This window comes from Myotis daubentonii, chromosome 13, assembly GCF_963259705.1.
Source record: "Myotis daubentonii chromosome 13, mMyoDau2.1, whole genome shotgun sequence".
Classification (NCBI taxonomy): Eukaryota; Metazoa; Chordata; class Mammalia; order Chiroptera; family Vespertilionidae; genus Myotis; species Myotis daubentonii.
The window spans coordinates 21,523,827-21,546,335 of NC_081852.1; the positions used below are offsets into that span (position 1 = coordinate 21,523,827).

A 22,509-nucleotide genomic window follows, 5' to 3' on the forward strand; every position below is an offset into this window, starting at 1 on the left:
TGATGAACATGAAAAGCAAGAAAAAAACTTTCTAGTGCTTTTGTGGCCCCAGGCTAATCTGTTCCCTTCTGATGCGGCTGACGGAGCCGGTGCTGCCTCTGTTTTGTGAGGCAGCAGGAAGCCCAAGAAGTGAAGGGATGGTCCAGAGCCGTGTGTAAGTCTGGGGGGAGCTGGGACTAGAACCCGGGTCTGCAGAGCCCTAGCGCAGCAGAGCCTGGAGGCAGACCTTACTGGAACTTCCCAGGTGAAGAATGAGACCATCTTTCTTGTGTCTCTTGTGTCATCTGTACCACAGGGAGGGGACTGCAGGAGAGGCTGTGCGGATCTAAGGGTGCCAACTAACACAAAGAGGCAGGCAATCAGGGCCTCCAGCTGGGAGCACATGCTCAGGGTGCCCGCCCCTGTGCCTGCCCTCCTACTAGGAAGCAGGCTGCAAGTGACAGGTGATTAACACCTGCTAAGAGCAAACTTCAACCAGTGCCCAGGAAGGGGGTGGGTAAACACCCCAGCTCCCTCCCACGGGGTGTGTGCTTTCCAGGAGCCCAGAGCTTCCCTGGCAGGTCAGGCATGGCATACCCCATGGGCATTCTCTATTGCCTGCCTTTCCTTCCTCTGCCTTCCCCACTCTCCTACCGCCACCTCCCAAATACACTACTTCTAAATAAAATCCTTGTTCCGGGGTCTATTTCTGGGGAGCCCCACAGTAAGACTCATCTTCCTGGGGTTCACAGGGGTCTAGGCCTGGGCAGGAGCTGGTGGGCAGCCAGGTGGAGCACCTGAACCCCCGGGGCCCTGAGCATCTGTGTAAGTGCACACAGGTGCCCTGGAGGCTGGTGGGCAGGCCTGACCTCTGATGCTTGGGGTGATCCTACACACTCAACGCTGCCACACAGTGCCCCGCCCTCCCCCAGCAGCTGGAGCTGCCCCGTTCACCCCCAAAAGAAGAGCCAGCAGGGACTCCTCAGAGACTGGAGTCCTGGCCAGCTCTGCCACTGCCTCACTGTGTGACCCCACGCGAACCGTCAACCTGTCTGGGCCTCAGTCTCCTCACCTCCAAAAAGAAGAGGCTGGGTAAGATAACTTCCAGTCCCTTCCAGCTGAGGATTCTAAATCTGGAGACACCCAGTGGAGACAGGCTCGGGACAAATGCCCAAAGGTGTTAACAGTTCCTTGGGGCAAAAAGAAGGAACAGGCCAGACCAGGAGGTACGGAGCTACACAGAACAGGGCCTGTGTAAGCTGTTATCCTGAGGGCTGGCACGGGGCCTGGCAGGCACCCGGCAAACATCAGCTGGATACACGCGTGGACAAGCAGGGGTACCAGCAGTGCAGGGGCGGCTTTCACACTGGGCCTGAGCCTCCCAGTCACTCTGCCTCCTGACCCCTCAGCGTGGCAGGGAGACAGCTGTGAGCACCTGCAGCGTTTCCAGCGGCCTTGGGATAGCTTCTGCCTCTACCCACCTCCTCGCAGGCCCTGCAGGACAGTCCACCACGGGAGCCCTGGGGCCTCGCAGGAGCTCCTGTGCCGGTCACCACCCCGTACGTAGCTCCTTGAACAGGACGGATGCTTTGGAGAGAGCTGGGGACTTCTTACCCAGCACCGCAGGGTGGGGAGGGGAGGGAAGAGTCAGGGATGAGGAGGTAAATGCCACCTGTGTTAAAAAGCAACGCAAGCCACCTTTGCCTCCACCTCCCCATAAGGCCCCTCACCTGCACGGGTCCCCTCTGGCCTGCTCATTACTGGCTGCATAACCCCTCCTCCATGGGCGCCAGGCGCTCGGGACCTGGCCCGGGGCTATTCTCAATGCTCATAAAGCTTTACGATACATGCTAGTGCGGCCTGCCCCACATACACGAATGGGGCACGCTGGCTCCACTCTCTGAAAGTGGTCCAGGGGACGGTGACGCTGTTGGGATTTTAGGGGAAGTCTTGACAAGTGTTGCCCCGGTGTGGGTGTTCTGCGCTGGGACAGGGGAAGGCCGAGATTGCTCCAGCGCCTGGACCCGGGGCAGGTCACATGGCCCTGAGACATGGAGAGGGTTGCCAGCCGTCCCAGGCTGGCTGCCAGCTCCCCCACCCCCTTGCCTGTGAGGCTCGGGACCCCAGGGGACTGATTTCTTCACAAATCTCCCACATGTAAATCCTCCTCATAAGTATTTATGATGCTGCGGATTGAGCATAATAAAACGCTTGGCGATTATGGATGAGCCAGTCAGAGAAAGCCAGGGTTCTCCAGGAGGCGAGAAAACGAGACATTTCATTCTCGTACATTAAACAAAAAACAGCTCAGCCTCAAACCACCTTCCGGGGGGGCTTGGAGCACTCCCCACATTGCCCTCACCCCTCTCCCGTGGCCAGCGGAGGGCAAGGCCAGGCCTGGGCAGGCTGGACCTCTGGAGGAAGCCTGAAATGCTGGCTGCACCCTCTTATCAGCCATATGACCACCTGTAAAACAAAGCAGTAAGTTTCCTGTTCTAGGCTGTGGCAGGGATCAAAGGAGGGAGCACGTGTTCAGAAGTGCTCAGTGCTCTTCCTAGAGAGTATTCTATTCTCCCAGGGCCCTAGGAGGGCCTTCCCTGCCACTGCTGACCCAGCCCCAGGGTGGCTCCTGACCTGGACTTCATAACCGCTAGGTAACTCAGTCATGTCACAGCCGCCCTCCTGGGTTGCTGTGCAGCCTAAGTGATACAACAGGGGATCTGCAGGCATCACCCCTTGTTGCAGCTCAGATAGAGACTCCAGATCAGGAAGGGGTAGGAGCTCTCATTTATGTGCTCCTGGGCAAGCCCAGCTGCACAAGCGAGTGGACAGAGGATCATGAGAGAGGCCTAGAGAGGAGAGAGGATAGTGAGGAGCCGAGGGACTCTCCCCATGGGGCTGTCCCCCTCCTCTCCCATCCCCTTCCTGTCCTCATGCTCTCTTTCAAGTCACTGCCAGGGACCCAGCTGTGCCCTCCAGGGGCTGACAGTGCTGAGGGAGCCCCTGGCTCTGCTCCTAGCTCCATTCCTCCACCTCCTCAGGGCTGGGGAACTGGAGGCTGCACCCCCACCTCCTAGGACACTGAAGGTAGAAGGCAGCCTCATGTGCCAGGACAAGGGCCCTGAGGCCATCTGAGCACCGTTCTCCTTCTTGCTCTTCCAGCCTGCACTTCGGTTTGAAGATGGGTGCACACTCTTCGACATTCCTTCCATTGAGAGGGGGGTCTCTGTCCCCTTGGAACCAGGGGGCTCTGTGACTGCCCTGAGCAGTCGGTGACGCAGCGACACCATGTGACTGCAGAGAGTAGGTTATGAGAACCACGTGGCTTCTGCCTTGTCTCTTGGAGCACTTGTTCTTCAGTCACAGTATGAAAAGCCCTACTACCTGAGGCCAACATGGGAGAGACTACAGGGAGAGGGGAGCGGAGGGGAGGGAAGGGGAGCAGAGGGGAGGGAAAGGGAGCAGAGGGGAGGGGACAGGAGTGGAGGAGAGGAGCCCCCAAGGAGGCCAGCTCCAATCCCAGCTGTCTGCAACCACATGAGACACCAAGTCAGAGCTGCCAACCGAGCCCGCTGATTCCCAGGATCATGAGATACTAATTATGGTTACTGTTTTAAGCCACTATGCTCTGGGATAATTTTTACACAACAGGTCATTGGAACAGCCCCAGAGCGTAACATGTTTGGAAAGGCTGGCCAGTGCAGGCTTAGCACACAGGAGGCACATGTGCTGCCCCCTCTATTCTGTACTCAGGCAGACATCACTAATCCATCCCAGCACACTCCCCTAGGCCAACGTGCCTTAGATTCCTGTTCAACCAGAAATCCAGGCAATCGCTACAAATTGAGCAAAGTTAGCTAACACAGGTTTGCCATTAGAGATTTAAGGTTTCAGTAGGTTGTGCCCCAATTCAGGTTTCTGAAACATGACGTAGCCACTGTTTTCACCTGGCGGTAGCTCAGGGAATAGGCAGGCACAGTAGCTGGGGCTGTTGGCCTTGTAAACCTTGACTGAGGATGGATGGCAACAGCCACCCACCCAGTGGGGTCTAAGGGCCATGCTATTGGCCTGGCTGTCTCCTAAGTCATTCCTTCTTCCATGGCGCGTCCAGATGGCGGCTCTCTCCCAGCCCCTCACTAAACACAGGTTGGAAGTTCCCCACTGATCCCTTTGTGAGTAGCTGACACACGCGCTGGTGTCACCAGCTTAGCGCCGAGCAGTTAGGTGAGCCAGTCCCCACAGCCAGAGCCAGACTCATGGGATGCCAGGCTCTTCTCTTCAACCTGCTCTCAGAAAAGCTCGGAAGACCAGCTTCCACAAGACTTGCTTCCGGGCCCCGCCTCACCATCCAGGTGGTGTCCCTTGACTGCAAGGCCCACAGCCAGGGCAGCCATTGATAGCCATTGATAGGAGAGGAAGATGGGAGAAGACCCACGTCCCCCCGCCTCCTGCTGGCTGTTGATGCCACGTCACAGAGTGTGGCTCAGAGAGTCCGCTTCCAGGCGGGGCCTCCCACCGGCAGGGCCCCAGGTAACCAATCTGACTTCCCAATCTTCACGGAGGAGCCTGAGCTGCCTGCCTCCTACCTTGGCGGCCACCCTCTAAGCAGGCGGAAAAGCAGCAGCTATGGGCAAAGGGCAGTGGAAGAGGCAGGAAGGGAAGGCCGTGGAGGTCAGGCTTGGGAGAGGAGGGACGTGCCTACCTGTTGACAAGCAGGAAGTTGGCCACGAGGCACAGCACGGAGGGCACGGTGGAAGCGATGGAAAGGTAGCTCTCAAAGTAATTCTGGAAGCACAGAAGTGAGGAGGCCGCTGAGGTTACTCGGGAATGAGGGGAGGGCCCCCCAGAGCAGAGAGACAGGGCTCCTGTGGGGGGCTTCTCCCTCCTGTCTTCAGAAACCTACAAGAGATGGGTAAGACACTCCTGCCCCATCTCCAACCCAAGATCACTCCCTGGGTCACTCCACACACAGACACCGATATGAGCCATGCTAGGTGCTCGGGACATAAGGAAGGAAGAAGCATTGCCCCTGCCCGCAGAGTGGCCCCCAGGGATCTGCAGGCTACACTCCCCCTAGTCTCCCTGTCCCACCTGTGGACGAGGCAAGGTGAACAGGACTCAGTGTAAGTCTACAAAGAAGAGATTTGCCCCATCAGCCTTCTTAGCCCACGGTCAAACTCCAGAATTACCCACACGGGCTTTGTTATGACTCAACCACATCCTTGGTTCTTGCGACCAAGTGAGGCCTCTTAAAAACACACCAGGCCCTGATCCCTGCAGGGAAACGTTCTGACTCTGGATTAGCTCCGTCAATAGAGCAGCTACTAAATGTCAAAGCCATTTGGGGAAAAGGCTCTTAGACTGGCCAAGCTGAGGAAACTGGGCATTTCCTGGAAGCAGCACATGGGTATTATAGACAGAGAGTATGGGAGCCCACAGACGATAAAGAATTCCTGAGCAGAATGTGCTGGAACCTATGGCTACAGAAGCTGTGCAGCAACCGTATGTGTTTTACAAAACTCGGAGAACTGTCCACTTGTTAGGGCGGATTTTACTGTGTGCACATTATCCCTCAATGTACTTGTCTAAAGACACAACACTGGCCCTGGCCGGTTTGGCTCAGTGGACAGAGCGCCAGGACTGAAGGATGCCGGGTTTGACTGTGGTCAAGGGCACATGCCCAGGTTGCGGGCTCAATTCCCAGTGGGGGGCATGCAGAAGGCAATCCATCAATGATTCTCTCTCTCATCGATGTTTCTTTTTTAAAAAATACATTTTATTGATTTTTTACAGAGAGGAAGGGAGAGGGATATTTAGAAACATCGATGAGAGAGAAACATCGATCAGCTGCCTCCTGCACACCTCCTCACTGGGGATGTGCCCGCAACCAAGGTACATGCCCCTGACTGGAACCGAACCTGGGACCCCTGAGCCCTCAGGCCGATGCTCTATCCACTGAGCCAAACCAGTTAGGGCTCTCATTGATGTTTCTATCTCTCTTTCCCTCTCCCTTTCTCTCTATCTAAAAAAACAATAAAAACATTTTTTAAAAGGTTGAAGATCCCTGCTAGAGAGCATAACAGGTGCTCCTGCCCATTAAGAGTGGAGTGTACCACTGGGGGTGTAAGACAGAATGTGAAGGTTTTTTTAACATCTCGAAACACCACAGGAAGTGACGTTAGAATTCTGTGACCTCCCCCCACCAAATCAGAGGTAGGAGCAGTGTGTTCTGAGGGAATTCCAGGTGGGGGAGTGGGATGAGGGGGCTAAGTACTTGAGGGAATGGGAATGGGTGTGGGTCTGGGGACAGGTCCCAGAGGAGTTGGGATGTGAGTCAGACCTTGAAACAGAGGGTCAGATCTCTCTTTTCTGGGCGTCTCGCTGCAACGGAGAGGCCAAGAAAGGCAGATGTCATAATGGGCTCCTCCAGTCTGAAGCACAGACGCGGCCACCGTCCTTTGTAAGCCTGCAGAGTGCTTTTGGTCATTGAAATCTGCACCCTGAATGCAAGGCCATGGCAGCCTTGCAATTAAAATGATAATCACAGCCCGCGTGGCCCATGAACCATGAGCCTTAGAAATAGCCTTCCTCCTTTGAGGTGCCACCTCATTGTTCCTGCCCTGATGGGCTCAGCGGCCTGGACTGGTCCGAGGCACTCAGTCAATTACATCTTGACACAGTGGCTGGGCCTCCGTGAGGCCGGGCAGGCGGGCAGGCGGGAGAAGGGGAAAAGGCCCAGGGGAACAGCTGGCTGCAAACGGGGGCCAAGACTGCCCCGATGCGAGCGCCCAGTGAGGCGCCCGTGGTTCCGTGGCTGCTCAGTCCAAGGCAAGCCCATGCAGGACCATCACGCGGGAGGCAGAACCTGACTCTGCCTTTTCGAGCAGAGCAGGCTCCGGTTGCCTGGTGTTTTAGGAATGGGGGCTTCTTCGGTGACTGAATGGTCTAGTACAGTGGTCGGCAAACGGCGGCTCGCAAGCCACATGCGGCTCTTGGGCCCCTTGAGTGTGGCCACGAAGTTTCAATCACACTATACATGCGCGCCCACACGTGGTATTTTGTGGAAGAGCCACGCTCAAGGGGCCGCAGTTTGCCGACCACGGCTCTAGTATATTGAAAAGCAGAAACCTTGGAAAGCTTAAATATTGACGAGTGCATAAGGCTATGTCTCCCTTCTGCTGACTGGGCCCGTTTTTCTGCTGAACAAAGAGCAGGAGGGGGGAGGCATAAAGATGGGGGCGGGCAGGCAGAACGGACTGGACCCTGGGCCATCTTTCCTCTGGTACAGAGGCGGCTGCCGATGGTGATGTAGGTTGACTCAGCACATCCCATGGGGCTTTTTTCTTCAACCTAATTCCTGAATAAACACGTGGTGTGTTTTTTTTTAACGTATTTGCTGCCTTTGCTTGTAAATAGAATTCTAGCAAAATGAGGGGTGGTGGGCAGACTCCTCAGGTGGCCCCAGGATCCCAGCCTCCTGTGTGCACGCCCTTGTATGATCCCTTTCACTGACCGTGGACAGGACCCGAGGCTGGATTCTAACCAAGAGAAAACAGCAGTGGTGGCAGGTATACACGATGCTGTGCATGGGACTGTGTTACATGAGATGGTAGCACCGTCTTGCTGAAGTCTTTCTCTACTGCTTAAGCTCTGACCCAAGTGAGTTAACATCCCAAATGAACCTAAACTTCAGATGTGTGGTCACTAGCAGAGCAAGTGCACATTTTACCTCCATCTCTACCTCTGTTTCTCTACCTCTCTCTCTCTAGGTAACTCTCCTTTGATGGCGCGGAGGAGGCAAGTGGCTATGCTGGGGACGCCCACGTGGTAAGGACTGTAGGCGAGACCGCTGGTTGCTGAGAATGGTTCCTGGCCAACACCCAGCAAGAAACCGAAGCACTCAGCCTACAACTGCAAGGAGCTGACTCCTGCCAACAACCCAAACCAGCACGGGAACGGCCTTTTCCAGTCAAGCCTCCGCGAAGCCTTGGCCAACCCCTTGACGGCTGCCATTTGAGACCCCGAGAGGGACCCGGCTAAGCCGCAGCCAGGCGCCCGGCCTACGGATGCTGTGAGACAATAAGTGTGTGCTCTTTTAAGCCACTAGATTTACAATATTTTGTTAAGCAGCAATAGATTCCTAATTAATGAGAGTTTCAGACAGCTGAGTTCCTACTAACCAGGGTTTTTCTGAAATTGCAGCCTTCCTGTTGCAATTTAAATTCGGTTCCTTGCCCTACCCCTGTGGCTCAGCTGGCTGACCGTCATCCAGTGCACAAAAGGTGGCGGGTTCGATTCCGGTCAGGGTACAACTCAGGTTACAGGTTAGATTCCCAGTCAGGGCATGTGCAGGAGGTAACCAATCTATGTTTCTTTCTCACACATATATTGACGATGTTTTTTTTTTCTCTCTCTCTAAAATTAAAATAATCAACTGAAAGCCCTAGCTGGTTTGGCTCAGTGGATAGAGCGTCGGCCTGTGGACTGAAAGGTCCCAGGTTCAATTCCGGTCAAGGGTACATGCCCGGGTTGTGGGCTCGATCCCTAGTGAGGGCTGTGCAGGAGGCAGCCAATCAATGATTCTCTCTCATCATTGATGTTTCTATCTCTCTCTTCCTCTCCCTTCCTCTCTGATATAAAAATATATATATATCTTTTAAAAATCAATCAACTAAAAAAAAAGAATCTCTATTATTTTTTAAAAATTCAGTTCCTCAACAAAAACAGGGACAACTGATCATGACCTTTTATTCAACCTCCAGCCAGACAAGAAGGCCCGTCTCTCTGCCCCTTTAAGTGTAACAAAAGCTACGCATGCTGACTACATCATAGGCTTTGCTCACTAAGTCTTTGGCTGAAATTAGGATCATTTATGCAAGTGGCATGCCCTGATTTCAAGAACCTGAACTGAGTTTACTTCCCCCCTGGACCTGCGCACCTTGCCTGCCCCTCAGGCCTCTGCCTTGCACTTGGTCCCATGGTGTTAAAGCCACTGCCACCGCTGCCAGCAAAGCGGAAAAACCCCTGTGTCTGCACTGCCTGGGCCCCACCGGCTCCCTGGTGGCTGGGGAGGGGCCAGTGACACTCTCCGAAAGGGGAGGGAGGCAGTCCCGTGAGGTAGACTTTGACCAGCAAGAGGCAGGCGAGGGGAAAGAGACAAGAGAGACACTGCTTGCCCTTCCTCTCTTTCAACAGACTCTTCCAAAATGTGGAGGCTCCACGCGGCATCGTTGGGGACAGCCCGGGTGTCTGAGCAACCAGCTGTGTTGGCTGCGAAGCTGTGGCCAGCCCAGCAATACCGCAGCCAGTTTGCTCTGGTCCATGCCGGCCTCACTTCCCTCTCCCCGCACTCTTACTTCCCCACGACTGCACTCCCTGAGGCGGTATCTGCACAGAGGCGTTCTCAGGCTCCTAAGAAACGTTCCACAGTGAGACCTACATTCAATTCTTGATTCTGCACTTTGCAGACCTGCAGCTGGCATTTCCTGCCTGTGTTCATCTCCTTTGCTTCTAGGAGTGCTGGGCCTACCTTCTCCCATCTCACTCAAGGAAAGAGAAAGACATTTGAATTCTGATTGAAGCTCATGGCAAGAAGAATGGGAAGAGTACTGCTCCCTCCAGAGCAACCCGTAACCGTCATCCCATAGGGCGACTTCAGGGAATGCGACGCTTTGGGATAATGGATGCCATCGCTCACCTCCACTGGGCCCCACACCTGAGAACGCCCTCAAAGGCTCTGCTGTTATTTATCCCACCAGGTGCCCTGCAACATGGTTGATGAACATGGCCTCTACCTCCAGGGGTGAACCCAAGGACCCCGAAGGCCAGCTGTGGCCCCGGAGGAGGGGAGGGCAATGGTACTGGGTTACCACCTACGACAGCAGAGGCTGTGCTTTGCACACCACAGGGGGCCCCATTCCGTGGACTGTAAGACAGTGGAGCCCCTCAGAGCTGTGCAACATGGCAGCCCTGGGGCTGGGTTGGGTCTTGATAATTGCAGGTGGAGGACAGTGTATGACTCAGCAGGAAGGCAGGGCTGGCAGGTGGGCGGATGCCGCAGGCAGGACCCTATGAGGTGATGAGGCCTCCTGAGCAGGCTTCCCTGCCTCAGCGAGTGGGAGACACAGAGGCTGGGATCCTCGCGGCCCTCAGTCTGGCTGGGAGGCCACTGTCCGTCCAGATCAGTATCACTTCCTGTTTTAACCCGTCCTTTGTTTACACTGAGCTGGTGTTTGGTGTATAAAATAGAAAGCTCAAGGTGGCCGATGCCCTCAGGGAGCCTGTGGTCATGTAATCATAGGCCAGCGGTTCTCAACCTGTGGGTCACGACCCCTTTGGGGGTCGAACGACCCTTTCACAGGGGCCGCCTAAGACCATCGGAAAACACATCTATAATTACATATTGTTTTGTGATTAATCACTATGCTTTAATTATGTTCAATTTGTAATAATGAAAATACATCCTGCATATCAGATATTTACATGACGATTCATAACAGTAGCAACATTACAGTTATGAAGTAGCAACGAAAATAATTTTATGGTTGGGGGTCACCACAACATGAGGAACTGTATTAATGGGTCGCGGCATTGGGAAGGTTGAGAACCACTGTCCTAGGCTGTAGCACGATGGATACAGGTGCGGAGGGAGAGAGCGGGGCTGGGCGCTTCCCCAGGCGTTCCCTGAAAGATTGGGGGAAGGTTGCCAGACAGATCTGGGAGGTGGGGTGCTAGCGGAGACAGAAACGGCATTCCAAGAGGGGGGAACAGCACAGGCAGAGGCATGGAGAGATGTTTGTCACTTGGGACTCCAACCCAAGCTTTTGTTGGCGTAAACCCTGAGGCTTTCCTCAGCATCGGGAGGGATCTGCTGAGCTCAGAGCAAACTGCACTATTATCTCCAAACACACTGGGACAGAAGCAGAATCCACCTCGCCCCCTCAGGGTGCTAATGAGAGAGAGATCCCATCAGTCACCATTCTGAATTCTCCCACCCACTGTGAAGCGAGGCCCAGCTCTGAGGAACAGAGAAAACTGCTCCTGGAAAGTCTCATCCAACCTCCCTGCCCTTCACTAGTTGCCCTGCACTCACAGTTACCTGGGGCCCCGAGGGCGCGGCGCTGGCCTCCGGAAGCAGTACCAGCAAAGGTCACTCACCCTCGGCACCAGGTAACAAGCAGGACAGCCCGCAGAGGACCAGGTAACTGGTATTTGAACAAAACCGCTTACGTGGGGCCTGACCAGACCCCAGTGCATTTGCTCTTAACACAGCCTGTGAGAGCAAGGCAGCGCGGGGATTGCTCCCACTTCACAGATAGGAAGCCTGAGGCTGGATGACTGCACAGAGGTGCAGATTTAGAGAGTGCTGGGGGCAGGATCTTCTGATGCTGCAGGGGAAGCTGAAGCCATTCCAGGGGTAGGGGGGAGAAGAGATGGGAGATACTTATCACTCCACAAACCGCCCTAGCTGAGGCTGCCAGCCTCAGAGGCACACAAGCCCAAACACTGTCCCTGGGATTGCAGGATGTCCCTGGGATGACCAGTGGCCAGGACTACCAGCCCGCGTACCTTCCCTGCAGTGAGCAGGGACCAGACTGAAGGTTCCATCAGAGTGGCCCCTTCCCTCCCCAGCCAGTAAGTGCAGGGGGCCTGCTCAAGCCAGCAAATGATGGGGTTTCTCTCCCTTGTCTGTTAACTCTTTCTTCCCCTTAAAACCCACTGTCCATTCTCCTGGGCATTTCCACAGGCCTGTGGATCTGAGGAGTGTTAAAAAGAAAAAGATTACGAGAAAAGCGCTCACTTCTGTCAGCCACCAAAATGGATGGACACGGCCCGCTGATAAGCACGGACCGTGTTAAAGAGGATATCATAGCTGGGAAGCACCGGGCAGGCTCCCAGCCTCTCCCCTCACCGTGCAAACCCAGCAAAGCCCCACCGCCCGCTGGGTGGGGGTGGGGCTCAAAACCCAGCCAGGGGCCCGGCCAGTGTGGCTCAGGGGTGGAGCGTCCACCTATGAACCAGGGGGTCACAGGTCGATTCCCAGTCAGGGCACATGCCCGTGTTTCGGGCTCGATCCTGTGTGGGGCGTGCAGGAGGCAGCCGATCAATGATTCTCTCTCATTATTGATGTTTCTATCTCTCTCCCTGTACCTTCCTCTCTATATATTTTAAAAACCAGCCTATGGACGACCCTGGCCCAGAGGGGCCTGGTACGAGAAGCCCCCCAGGTACCAGCTCAGCAGGGAGGAGCCACCTGTGGCCTGGGCACAGGGCACTTGCTCACTTGCAATGGAGAGGCGGAAACTCATTTTCATTGGTTACACTCTGGCCCAGTCTGTGAACACCAGGGAAGGGGAGAGCGGCGCTTCAAACACAATTTAGAAGCCCGCGGAGCCAGCTGGCCAGATGTGAGGCCCATGTTATGATGGGGAGCGTTTCCTCTCCACCGCCACGCTGAGAGGCTCCGTGCTAAGCGCCTCTTCTGGAAGAATTTAATTCTGGGCTCAGCGTCCAGGTAAAGAGGTTTCTTAGGGCAGGGGGGCCCTGAAAAGAGCCCGTGTATCTCTGGCAGGCCCTGGTTAAGCTTCCTCCCCCTCGCATGCCATTTGGGCACTTTGAAATGAGTGCAGCAAATTAGGCATGAGCTGCGGCAGGCTAACTTGGCGCAGGCTTCTCCAGGCAGCTTTGTGCAACCCCCACCTCAGGAGCGAGGCGGGCAGAGGCAGCCGGGCTCCTGCGGGGCGAGGAAAAGCGATTCAAGCCTGGGGGTGGTAGCTCGAGGCAGCAAAGCGTTACCTGGATCACAGGGCCATGAAATTAGTAGCAGAGCAGGCTGGAGCCAAGAATAGCTGGCCATTGCGAAGTTGCGGCCTGGGATGCTGCAGGGGAAGCGGAAGCCATTCTTAGCGACTCGCACCAGGAACCCTCACCTTCCTTGCCTGCACTTTCTCTCCTTCACTGCTGGTCCTTCCTCCTCTTCTGGCTAAAAGGCTCCCTCAGGTCTCCCTGGGGCTAAGGAAAAATCCTCCCTGATTTGCTGTCTCTAGCCACCAGGCCCCTCCTCCCCTGCCCTCCAAGCCCCCTAAAAAGGCAGCCCACATCCTCACTGCTCACGACTTACCCCCCCCCCCCCCCCCCACTGCTCTGGGGAAGACTCCTCTAAGGTGCCTCTCTGCAGCCCGCCCACAGCCGAGAGTCTTTGCAGGGGGATGGGGCCTGGAATTGGGTCTTCTCTCCTCTAAACTGTGAGAATGAAATCCCTGCTGTTCTAGACAGGGCATTGTGAGGCCCTTTTACGCCAGCCACAGGGATGCCCCCCACTTGGACTCACGGGCCAGCCCTCCCCACTCCACCTCTGCTCTCTCTGCCACCAGAGGGATGGCCTTAGTTTCCTCCTTCCCTGGGCTACAGTCCTGCCTTGGGAAGCTCACTCCCGGGCTCCAAAGACCCCCATGATGGGTCAGTCCCGGACTCCGAGCAAGTTTCACTGCCTGCCAGCTGTCCCCCTGTGGCCTGCTGAGCCCAAGCTCCCAGCTCCTAAGCCTTTAAGAACCCGAGCACCCCCTCTCCAGGATCCATGGTCGCCCCCCCCCTTCCTCAGTGCCCCTCTTCCAGTTCCTTTGGTTGCCCCTTCGGCCTCATGCAGGCAATCATGCAGGGCCACACCCCCATCACCCACTGCCTATGTTCCCCCCAGCCCCCCACACTTACCTGCCCACCTGGGTGTTAGCCATCCCGCCAGGTTCCCACTTCCCCCCACGCCTTTGCTCAAGCTCCCCCCTGGGCTGGCCACCCTCTGCCTCTCAGCTCCAAGCCCAGCCCAGCTGTCCTGTCCTCGCTGGCCTCGCAGGGCCCAGCCACGACACCGGCGTCTCCATAGAGCCCCACCCTGGAGCCCCTCCTGCTCTGTCCTCCCTCTGTCCTCCCTCTGTCTTCCCTCTGGAACCTTTTCCAGGAAGCCTGAGGGGCCCCAGTTTGGTTAAGTGATGAGGCAGGTGGAGGCGAGGGAAGTGGGGAGCGGAGACTAAGGGATGGTGTCCAGCAGCAGACAGAAGAGGGGTGTTCGCTTAGAGCAGTGGTTCTCAACCTGGGGGTCGCGACCCCTTTGGGGGTTGAACGACCCTTTCACAGGGGTCGCCTCAGACCATCGGAAAACACATACATAATTACATATTGTTTTGTGATTAATCACTATGCTTTAATTATGTTCAATTTGCAACAATGAAATTGGGGGTCACCACTACATGAAGAACTGTATTAAAGGGTCGCGGCATTAGGAAGGTTGAGAACCACTGGCTTAGAGGGTACTGAGCAGTTACGGAGGCCTCTGGTCAGTGTGAGGCACAGAGGGGTCGCCTGTCAGAGTGGGTGGGTGAACGGAGGGGGAGAAGCAGGTGCCAGTGGCTATGCATTTATCCACTCATTTATTCACTCACAAATGTTCAAGGCAGTTGATCTTGAGCCACTTACTCAACAAATCACGGCTGAGCACCTATGTTTGCCCAACATGTGCTAGAGGCTGAGGATGCCACAGTGCTCTCCTGATGGAAGCAAAAAAAAAAAAAAGAAGAAGAAGAAGAAGAAAGGAAAAAAATAAATAGCAAATTAGGGGGAGGGGGAAAGGCTGCATTTATTATAACAAATGCAATAACAAGAAAAACCAAGTAATGGCTAAAATATAGCCTAACAAGGGGCTGATGTTGGTAGGGGTAGTGAGAGGACTTCTTAAGGGAGGTAATGTCTGAACAGAGACTCAAGCATAAGCTGTGTGAGGGGTGAAGGGAAGAACATTCTGGAAGAGGGAACAGCATACTGGCCTGAGGCAAGAATGAGCGTGCTGAGTTCAGGCAACTGGAAAACCAGGTGATCGCAGAATCCAAGAGTGAGGGAGACAGTGGGGGGACCGGGCACGGGCGGGAGCCAGAGCAGGATCCTAAACAGTTGAGAGGCGTGGTACCAGCACACATAGCTGAGCCCTCCCACCCTCTGCTGTTCTGAATGCTTTTCACATATTCACACCCTCGATGCACACAGCACCCCTTGGAGGGAAGATTCGTGTTGCCGAGGAGGAAACTGAGGCTCGGGAGAAGTCAGGCACTTGCTCAAAGTCGCACGGCTCAAATGCAGCCCTCCGTCCCCAGAGCTTGTGCCCTACCCGTCACAGTGCATGGTCTCTGTTTTATGTCTTTAAAAGACCACTCCTGCAGCCTCCATGGAAAGTGATGGGGGGTGGGGGGGCGGGCTGGCTGGGAGCCAGTGGCCAGGGAGGCTACGGCTAGGACGATGGCTGTGGAGGGGAGAGTTGGACGGACTTGAGCCATTTCAGGGGGAGAATTGATGGGACTTGCTAACGAACTGCATGTGGGATGGAAGGACAGAGAAGTAAAGGGTAACCCTCACTTTCAGGCTTGACCACCTTGAAGTAGGGAGGGCCGTTGACTGGGCAGGGATGGGAGTCTGCTCGGGTGCATGCCGGGTAAATGATGACCCACGATGAGATCCCAAACCCCCGACTGTGGGCCCACATCGGCCTATAATCCTGCGAAGAGGTTCTTTCTCCTGTGCCCTCTCTCTCTCCCCAGCCCCACACCAGTGATGTGCCCGCCACAAGCACTTAGATCAGCGGTTCTCAACCTGTGGGTCGCGACCCCTTTGATTTCTCCCGAGCCTCAGTTGAACGACCCTTTCACAGGGGTCGCCTAAGACCATCCTGCATATCAGATATTTACATGACGATTCATAACATGAGCGACATTACAGTTACGAAGTAGCAACGAAAATAATTTTATGGTTGGGTCACAACATGAGGAACTGTATTTAAAGGGCCAGAAGGTTGAGAACCACTGACTTCGATTAAGCCATCATTCTGCACGTATTCGTTGAGCTCCGTCGGTATTCCGGGCACAGGGGATTTAGTCCACGTTCCCGCTTGCATGGAACTGATGTGCTGGCCAAGGAGACAGGCGGCAAATGCATAAACAAGTAAGCAGATCCTGTGGCGGGCAGGGTAAGTGTTAGGAAGAGAAGTTAAGCAGGGCAGGTACCTCTCACAGATCTCAGAGCACTAGGGGAGGCCCGCCAGGGAGCCTGGGTCCAGGGAGCCTGGGTCCAGGGAGCCTGGGTCCAGGGATCAGCAGCCGCTGCCCCCGGGCCAACGCTGCAGCTGTGACTTGCCTATGGCGGCTCTCACTCCCCAAGGGCGGAGTCAAGTAGCTGCAAGGGATCACATGGCCCACAAGCCTGAAATATTTACCGCTCGGCCCTTTGCAGAAAAAGTGTGCCACCTTGATCTGGTTTCGTAAATAAGGAGATGGAAACCCAAGTCACCCAGCAAACTTGAAACCGAGTCAGAAACAGCCCGGCTCTCCTGCCTCCCAGATCTTTCTGCCACGCAGGGTGAGCTCGGGAGATGGAAACGTCATTTCTGCCCACCCTCCCACCCTCCTCTGTCAACCCTTTGCCGGGCTCCCAACAAGGGCCAAGCTGGCCTCTGGCTTTCATCCCTTTTGTTCCCCGTACGCACCCTCAGGCTGGAACCTTAGCGGGCAGGGCAGAAAAGTGGCTCAGAAGTAGACCGAGGGGAGGGTCAGAGACAGAGGGAGCCCTGGAAACCCACACACAGGGACCCCGACCCCCGAGGGGTGAGAGCTGCTTCGAGGCCTGGTCCCTGCTGATGGTTGGGTGGCCTGTCCTTCCTCCTCTGCAGCCTGACCATGTGGCAGGGCAAGGAGGAAGTGGCCTTCCAGGAAACTCCCCACCGACCGCACAGCCCGCGCCTGCGGGGCAGCTTCTGCAGCTCCCAGTGGGTGCCATGAGTCAGTGTCCCCAGGCTGACCCCGTGGGGGGATAGGGACCATGCTCTGTGGCATGTGGGCAAAGAGGAGGTGGTCTGGGGGGTGCCCCGGCTGCTCTCTGCAGAAGGAAACCCAGGAGAACCACCAAAAAAAAAACAGGTCCTTGGTAGACAGAGCGACGCTTCCTCACAGATATCCCGTCTCCCATCTGGGGAAGCTGTTTGTCCTTGGAGGTCCCCATGAAACCACGGTGGCTGCTACAGGCCTTGGGTGCACACACACACACAAATACACACGCGCACAGAGCACCCCCAAGAGGCCAGCAAGGGTCCCCTCAGACCCCCCTCGGACAATGATCCCTGTAACGAAGGCGCCCGCCACAGACTCCAATTTGGTTCTGCTCTCTGGGCAGTCGCAATGATCAATCACGTTAAGGAGACACTTGAGCACTTAAGGCCCAGGCCATGTTCTAATTTGTCCAGGAAATCGCCTCTGGATTCTAAGGACGAGTGCGGGAGGAAATAAAATCGAAGTCGGAGGGGGAGCGATCGATAGCCCAGGAGGGCCAGGGAGCCAGGCACAGGTGGGGAGACCGGGCCAGGAGCACGCGGGGAGAAAATAGAAAGAGAATTTGAGAAGTCTGAGGCCCCCAACGGCATGACTGACAGCGCTTCAGGTCGGGCTTTTTCTCTCCCTCTGCAGGACGCGGCGAGAGCTAAAAACAGAGGAAAAAGCCATCACAGGTATATTTATTGGGAATGGCACGCTGGCAGGGTCTGCATTTAGAATCAGAGGGTGGACAAGGGAATTAAAAAAAAAAAAGAAAGAAATCACTCATTTTTGGTTCTAATTTTTAAAAATGATTTAGAGCCGCCATCCAAACTCGCCTAAGCCACTGGACGGCTGGGGGGAGGGGCCGCCCTCCCCAGCTGGCAGCCACTCACCCACCCCCTGTGCAGGGAGCCTAGAGCCCCATTCCCTAGACCAGCCTGCCATCTCTTTTGGGGCAACAGGGCTCAAGCAAAATCCTGCTTTCGCATGTTTGCATGGGAGGAGGGGTGCTTCACGCAGCACTGTTCTTTGGAACGCTGCTCTTCACAAGTGCTTGCCTAACGGAGTCTGTGCATCTTTCTGGGGTTACATGGGGAGCGCCGTGACCCACCCACACCCAGAATAGAGCGCGCTTCTCAGGAAACAGCAAGTGGCATCGAGGAAGTGGCTCCCAGATACCTGCCCTCTGCCGGCTGGCCAGTGCCCAGCCCACCTGGGAGAAGGAGCAGCAGGGAGGGTCCAGGACTCTGGGTGTTTGCCAAACGCCCCAGGAAATCCGATGCCAATTTGGATGCCCCTGGGCTGCAGCCCCCGAGCTTGCCTTCATGGCTCTGTGGATGAGTGAGGGCAAAGTGCATCCTCATGGCTGTGAGGTTAGAGGCGAAACAGGTAGAGCGGGATTTTTCAAATTATAGACTGCAACCCACTAAAGGGCATGAAATTCAGGACCAGAATCGGATTTCATTTCATCTTTGGCTCCTCCTCTCCTATTCCTAAAGATGAGCTGTCCGCATGCTTTGCTGGGACCTCCCCCCACTGTGCGTCCTCCTCTCCCTCAGCACCCGTTTCTCCCTCTCTACTGGACCATTCACATGAACACACACATTGGCTGCTGCTTCTCTTCTATTAACAAACAAAACCATAAAGGTGGTGCCCTCCTGACCACACTTTCCCTATAATTCCCGCCTCACTTCTAGAATGAGAGAGTTTTAAAAGCAAACCTCCTAGACACAGTTCTCCAGGTTTGCTGTCTCTAATGTCCCCTCCCCCACAGCCAGGGGTCCAGCTTCTGCATCTCCCCTTCCCCTCCATGGGGCTGTTCCCAAGGCCACCAAGGACCCACACAAGGTGAAATCCAAAGGCAGACTCTCCACCCTCAGCGGGTGGCTTACAAGCTACTTATAAGATCAGCACAGATGATCACTTGCTCCTCCTTGAAATCTACCATCAGAGATTTTTTCAAAGTGTAGATGCCGCTTCATGAAGCTGTTGTTTCCATTATGGACATGCAGGGCCTGCACACTTCATCGAGGGAACAGGTGCACTGTGGTCAAAAGAAGTCTGAAAACATACGAACACTCTGACACGGAGCACAGGGTCCAGAGAATGGACAGCGTGGGTGCAGGTGGCCCAGTGTGAGTCCCGGTTGTCACTGGCTTTGTGTCTGGGACAAATTACTTCCATTTCTTGAGCCTTGGTTTCCTGCTCTGTAAAATGGGTAAAATAATACCTGTCCTTGGGGCTTAGTAAGGACCAAAAGAGATCATGAAAATAAAGCCTCTGGCCCAGCCGGGGTAGCTCAGTGGTTGAGCGTTGACCTATGAACCAGGAGGTCACGGTTCGATCCCTGGTCACGGCACATGCCCAGGTTTCAGGCTTGATCCCCAGTTGGGGGTGTGCAGGAGGCAGCCAGTCAATGATTCTCTCTCATCTTTGATGTTTCTCTCTCTCTCCCTCTCCTTTCCTCTCTGAAATCAATAAAAATGTATTTAAAATAAAGCCTCTGGCACACAGTAGGTTGCTTAACACATTCTGTGGAGTTAAAGAAGGAACCAGAAGCCTTAGCACAGTGGCCGGCACACGGTAAGGCAGTGGGTGTTGTTAGGACTCTGCACAGCCCTCATCCAGCAGCTACCTGGTAGGAGGTGAGTAGTAAGTATAGAACCTCCGTCCCAGCGACTGCAAGTGCATCAGCGGAAGTCTGTGCGAGAGGCCCGGGGGCACAGAGCCCGGCCCAAGCCACACGGCGGTGAGGGCACTGCCCGGACAGGAGCTGAGAGAAGTCCTTCTGTCGCCACCCGGGCTCCTCCCAGCTCCTCTGGGGTCCCGTGAGACAGACAGACCCAGCTTTCTCCCAGGACGGAGCCCATCACTCCTAAACTCCTGGAGCAGGTCCCAGCCCCACCGGGCCCAGCCCAGAGAGGCACGGCTGGTCCTGCGACAGCAGCTCAGAGGAACGGAGGCCGGACGCCTCTCCAGGGGTTCTCCTCTCCTGTTCCCATGGCTTCACTTTCTCCTGCTTGTGTCACCCCCGGTGCAGGACATCCACCTCCGGGCCCAGCTGGCCCTTCTGCTCCTTTCCGGGGAGTCTGGTGAACCGGGAGGGAGGGGGGAGCTCTGGAGCCCCAGCTGCCATCAAAGGGACCACCGACCCAGAGGAAGGGCCATGGAGCCTCCATTCACTCACGTTTGTAAGGGGCCCAGTGAGGAGCCCTACCCTCTGAAGTAGACGAGGCCCGGGAAAGCCATTCCTTGCCCTTCCAGCAGGGAGACCGCTCTGCTTCTCCGAGGAGGAAGCACTCCTGCCACCCCAGCTCAGGCAACTGGGCCGCGGGAGGTGCTCCGAGGGCTCACCTAGGTCCCTCGGAAGCAGCCTCCGCCATCGGTTCAGCGGGCGCTCTGGTGGAGGCAGAGAACAGCCGTAACCTTTCACCTGAACCTGTGGCTGCATGTTAGCCTCACTGGAAGTTTTAAAATGCTCACGCCCAGGCCCCTCCGAGGACTGGACCAGAACTGAGCGGGTGGTGGGGGCAGGGAGGCTTTCAAAGCTCCCAGGTGATCCTAGTGTGCAGCCAGAGCTGAGACCATCCAAGGGAGGAAGAAGCCAGAGAGCATGCTGGGTACCGCTTGCTAGCAAATGACCCTGGGTCGGTGGCCTAAAATTTGTCAACTGCCCTCCAGTTTCCTCTTCTCCAAACTAGTTCATCCTGGTGTCTTTCAACCCCTCCTCCCCGAATTGGGATGTCTGTTCTTAGTCGTAAGAATGGCTCCCTGGTCATGCTATCTTGCTTCTCTGAGGGGCTGAGGGCTTGGGCCAGCACCCAGGTGCTGCCAATGAAGGTGGGCCCCCACCTGCTGCACCGGGCCAACCTGGGTCCCGTCCCCATTGTAAGAATCCCTTCATGTCTATGCCTCATGAAAGATCAGAACTCCTTTGGGGATGGCCACTGTGACCCCCAGATCTTCCTCTACTCTTTGCAGAGCCATGCCATCCTCACCGTGGATGGGGGTGATGGGGCTTTCCTCCCCAGCCATAGAATAACTAGCACAACAAATGTTTACTGTGTGCCGCACACTGTGCCAGCTGTTCTAGGCCACAGGGATGTACGGTGAGAGAGCTGTGCTCACTCTCCCCAAAGAGCTAGCAGTTTAGTGGGGGAGGCACCCTTCGTGTGAAACAGGCACTGTCATCATGGATAAGCACACTTCCTGCCTCACGGGGGCGCTGCGGGTTAGAGGAGACAATTCAGGCAAAGCTCTGAGAGCAATGGCACCCCCGCAGTAAGTGCTCAGCACCACGAGTTGTGTGGTGAGAACCTAAAGGGGAGGTACTGTGGGCTCTGGGGATCCAGAGGGGAGCCCCTAACTCAGAGGGTAGCAGCAGTGGAGGCTCCCAGGAGTAAGAGAGGCATCTCCCCCTGCCCTGGCCTGGGCTTTTGGGGCCCCCGCTGGTCTTGAGGTGAATGGGACAGCAGTAGATTGCCAAGCCCAGGCTCTGGCCCTGCTGACACCAAGTGGGATTGTGGGTCCCACCCATGACCTGGCCATGTCCGGCAGGGCCCTCCCCCCCCCCCACCCCCCCCGCCAGGAGCCCTGGCAGGCCAAGGTGCGCAGGGAGGTGCACAGGAAGTATGTGTTGTGGGGGGACATAGAGGCCTCGTGGTGGAGGTCTCATGGCAGGGAAACACCAGGAAAAGGTGGGGTCACTCTCCTCTCTGGGGCAGAAAGGAGGCGGTCCAGCTGACAGTCCCTGCCCAGGGGCAGCCGGTTCAGGCCTATGGGAGAGGCTAAGGAGAAGGCAGAGACTCCAGGATCAGGGATAGCTTACGAGCTGGGGGTGGGAACGGTGGTGGGGAGGGATCAGGGATGCTGGCAGCTTGGAATCTGGGTTCAGAATCCAGGGGTAGAGCCAAGGCACCTGGGCTTCCCGGGCAGTAACGGAGGGCAGACCAAGGGCAGCCTCTCCATATGAAGAAGGAGCGAGAAGGAGCATTTGGCAGAGTCGGGGTGTAGGCTGGGCCTTGTCTCCAGGACAGCCCCCTGAGCGCCACTCTCAGCATGACCGGCTTTGTAATCATCTCTCCACCTAAATTCTTCCTGGCTGTGTGACCTGGGGCAGGTTACTAACCCTCTCTGAGCTCTGGCTCTGTGTCTGAAAAAACAGAGTTAGTTAGAGACACTGCATGTAATACCCCTGCCAGCACGGTGAGCACAGAGTTGGGGCTCAGGGATGGAGGTTGTCCTGGCTCCCTGCACCATTTTTTCATATCAATTCTTCCTTATTTATGCTCTAATTATTTTTTAGCTCTGGATCCACGGGCCTGTGGTGGGTTCATTCGAAGTTCTTATCCCAGAGAACAGAGACAAAGGGGCAAGGGAACAGGATGCTTGCTAAACCATTCCCCAAACCATTCTTGGCGGCAGAAAATGAGCCTGGGATGAATGAGATGACCTTGAAAATGACATAATTTGGGAGGAGGGGCCCTGTGCAAACATTCCTACTGAGTCAACCTCGCCAGCCAATGGTATCCATCCCTGGGAAATATTAAAAGGAAAGAAAGTACAGAAAAACAGCAACATCCAGACCCACAGCTAATTGGGTTGCAGGTGGCGGCGGGAGGCAGACCCATTTGACTCTGTCCCCTCCTTCCCCCAAGTGGCCCTCAGGTGACGGAGCAGACCAGCG

The 22,509-nt window shown here is 55.7% G+C and overlaps 1 protein-coding gene across 1 annotated transcript in view; it reads right to left on the reverse strand.

Moving 5' to 3' along the window:
• The window catches only part of SLC29A3 (solute carrier family 29 member 3), a 44,428-nt gene that overhangs the window by 14,785 nt on the left and 7,134 nt on the right, over window positions 1-22,509 (reverse strand). The window contains exon 3 of the mRNA XM_059662462.1: window positions 4,682-4,764. Coding sequence (XP_059518445.1) covers window positions 4,682-4,764 — 83 coding nt within the window. The remainder of the gene's footprint in view (window positions 1-4,681; window positions 4,765-22,509) is intronic.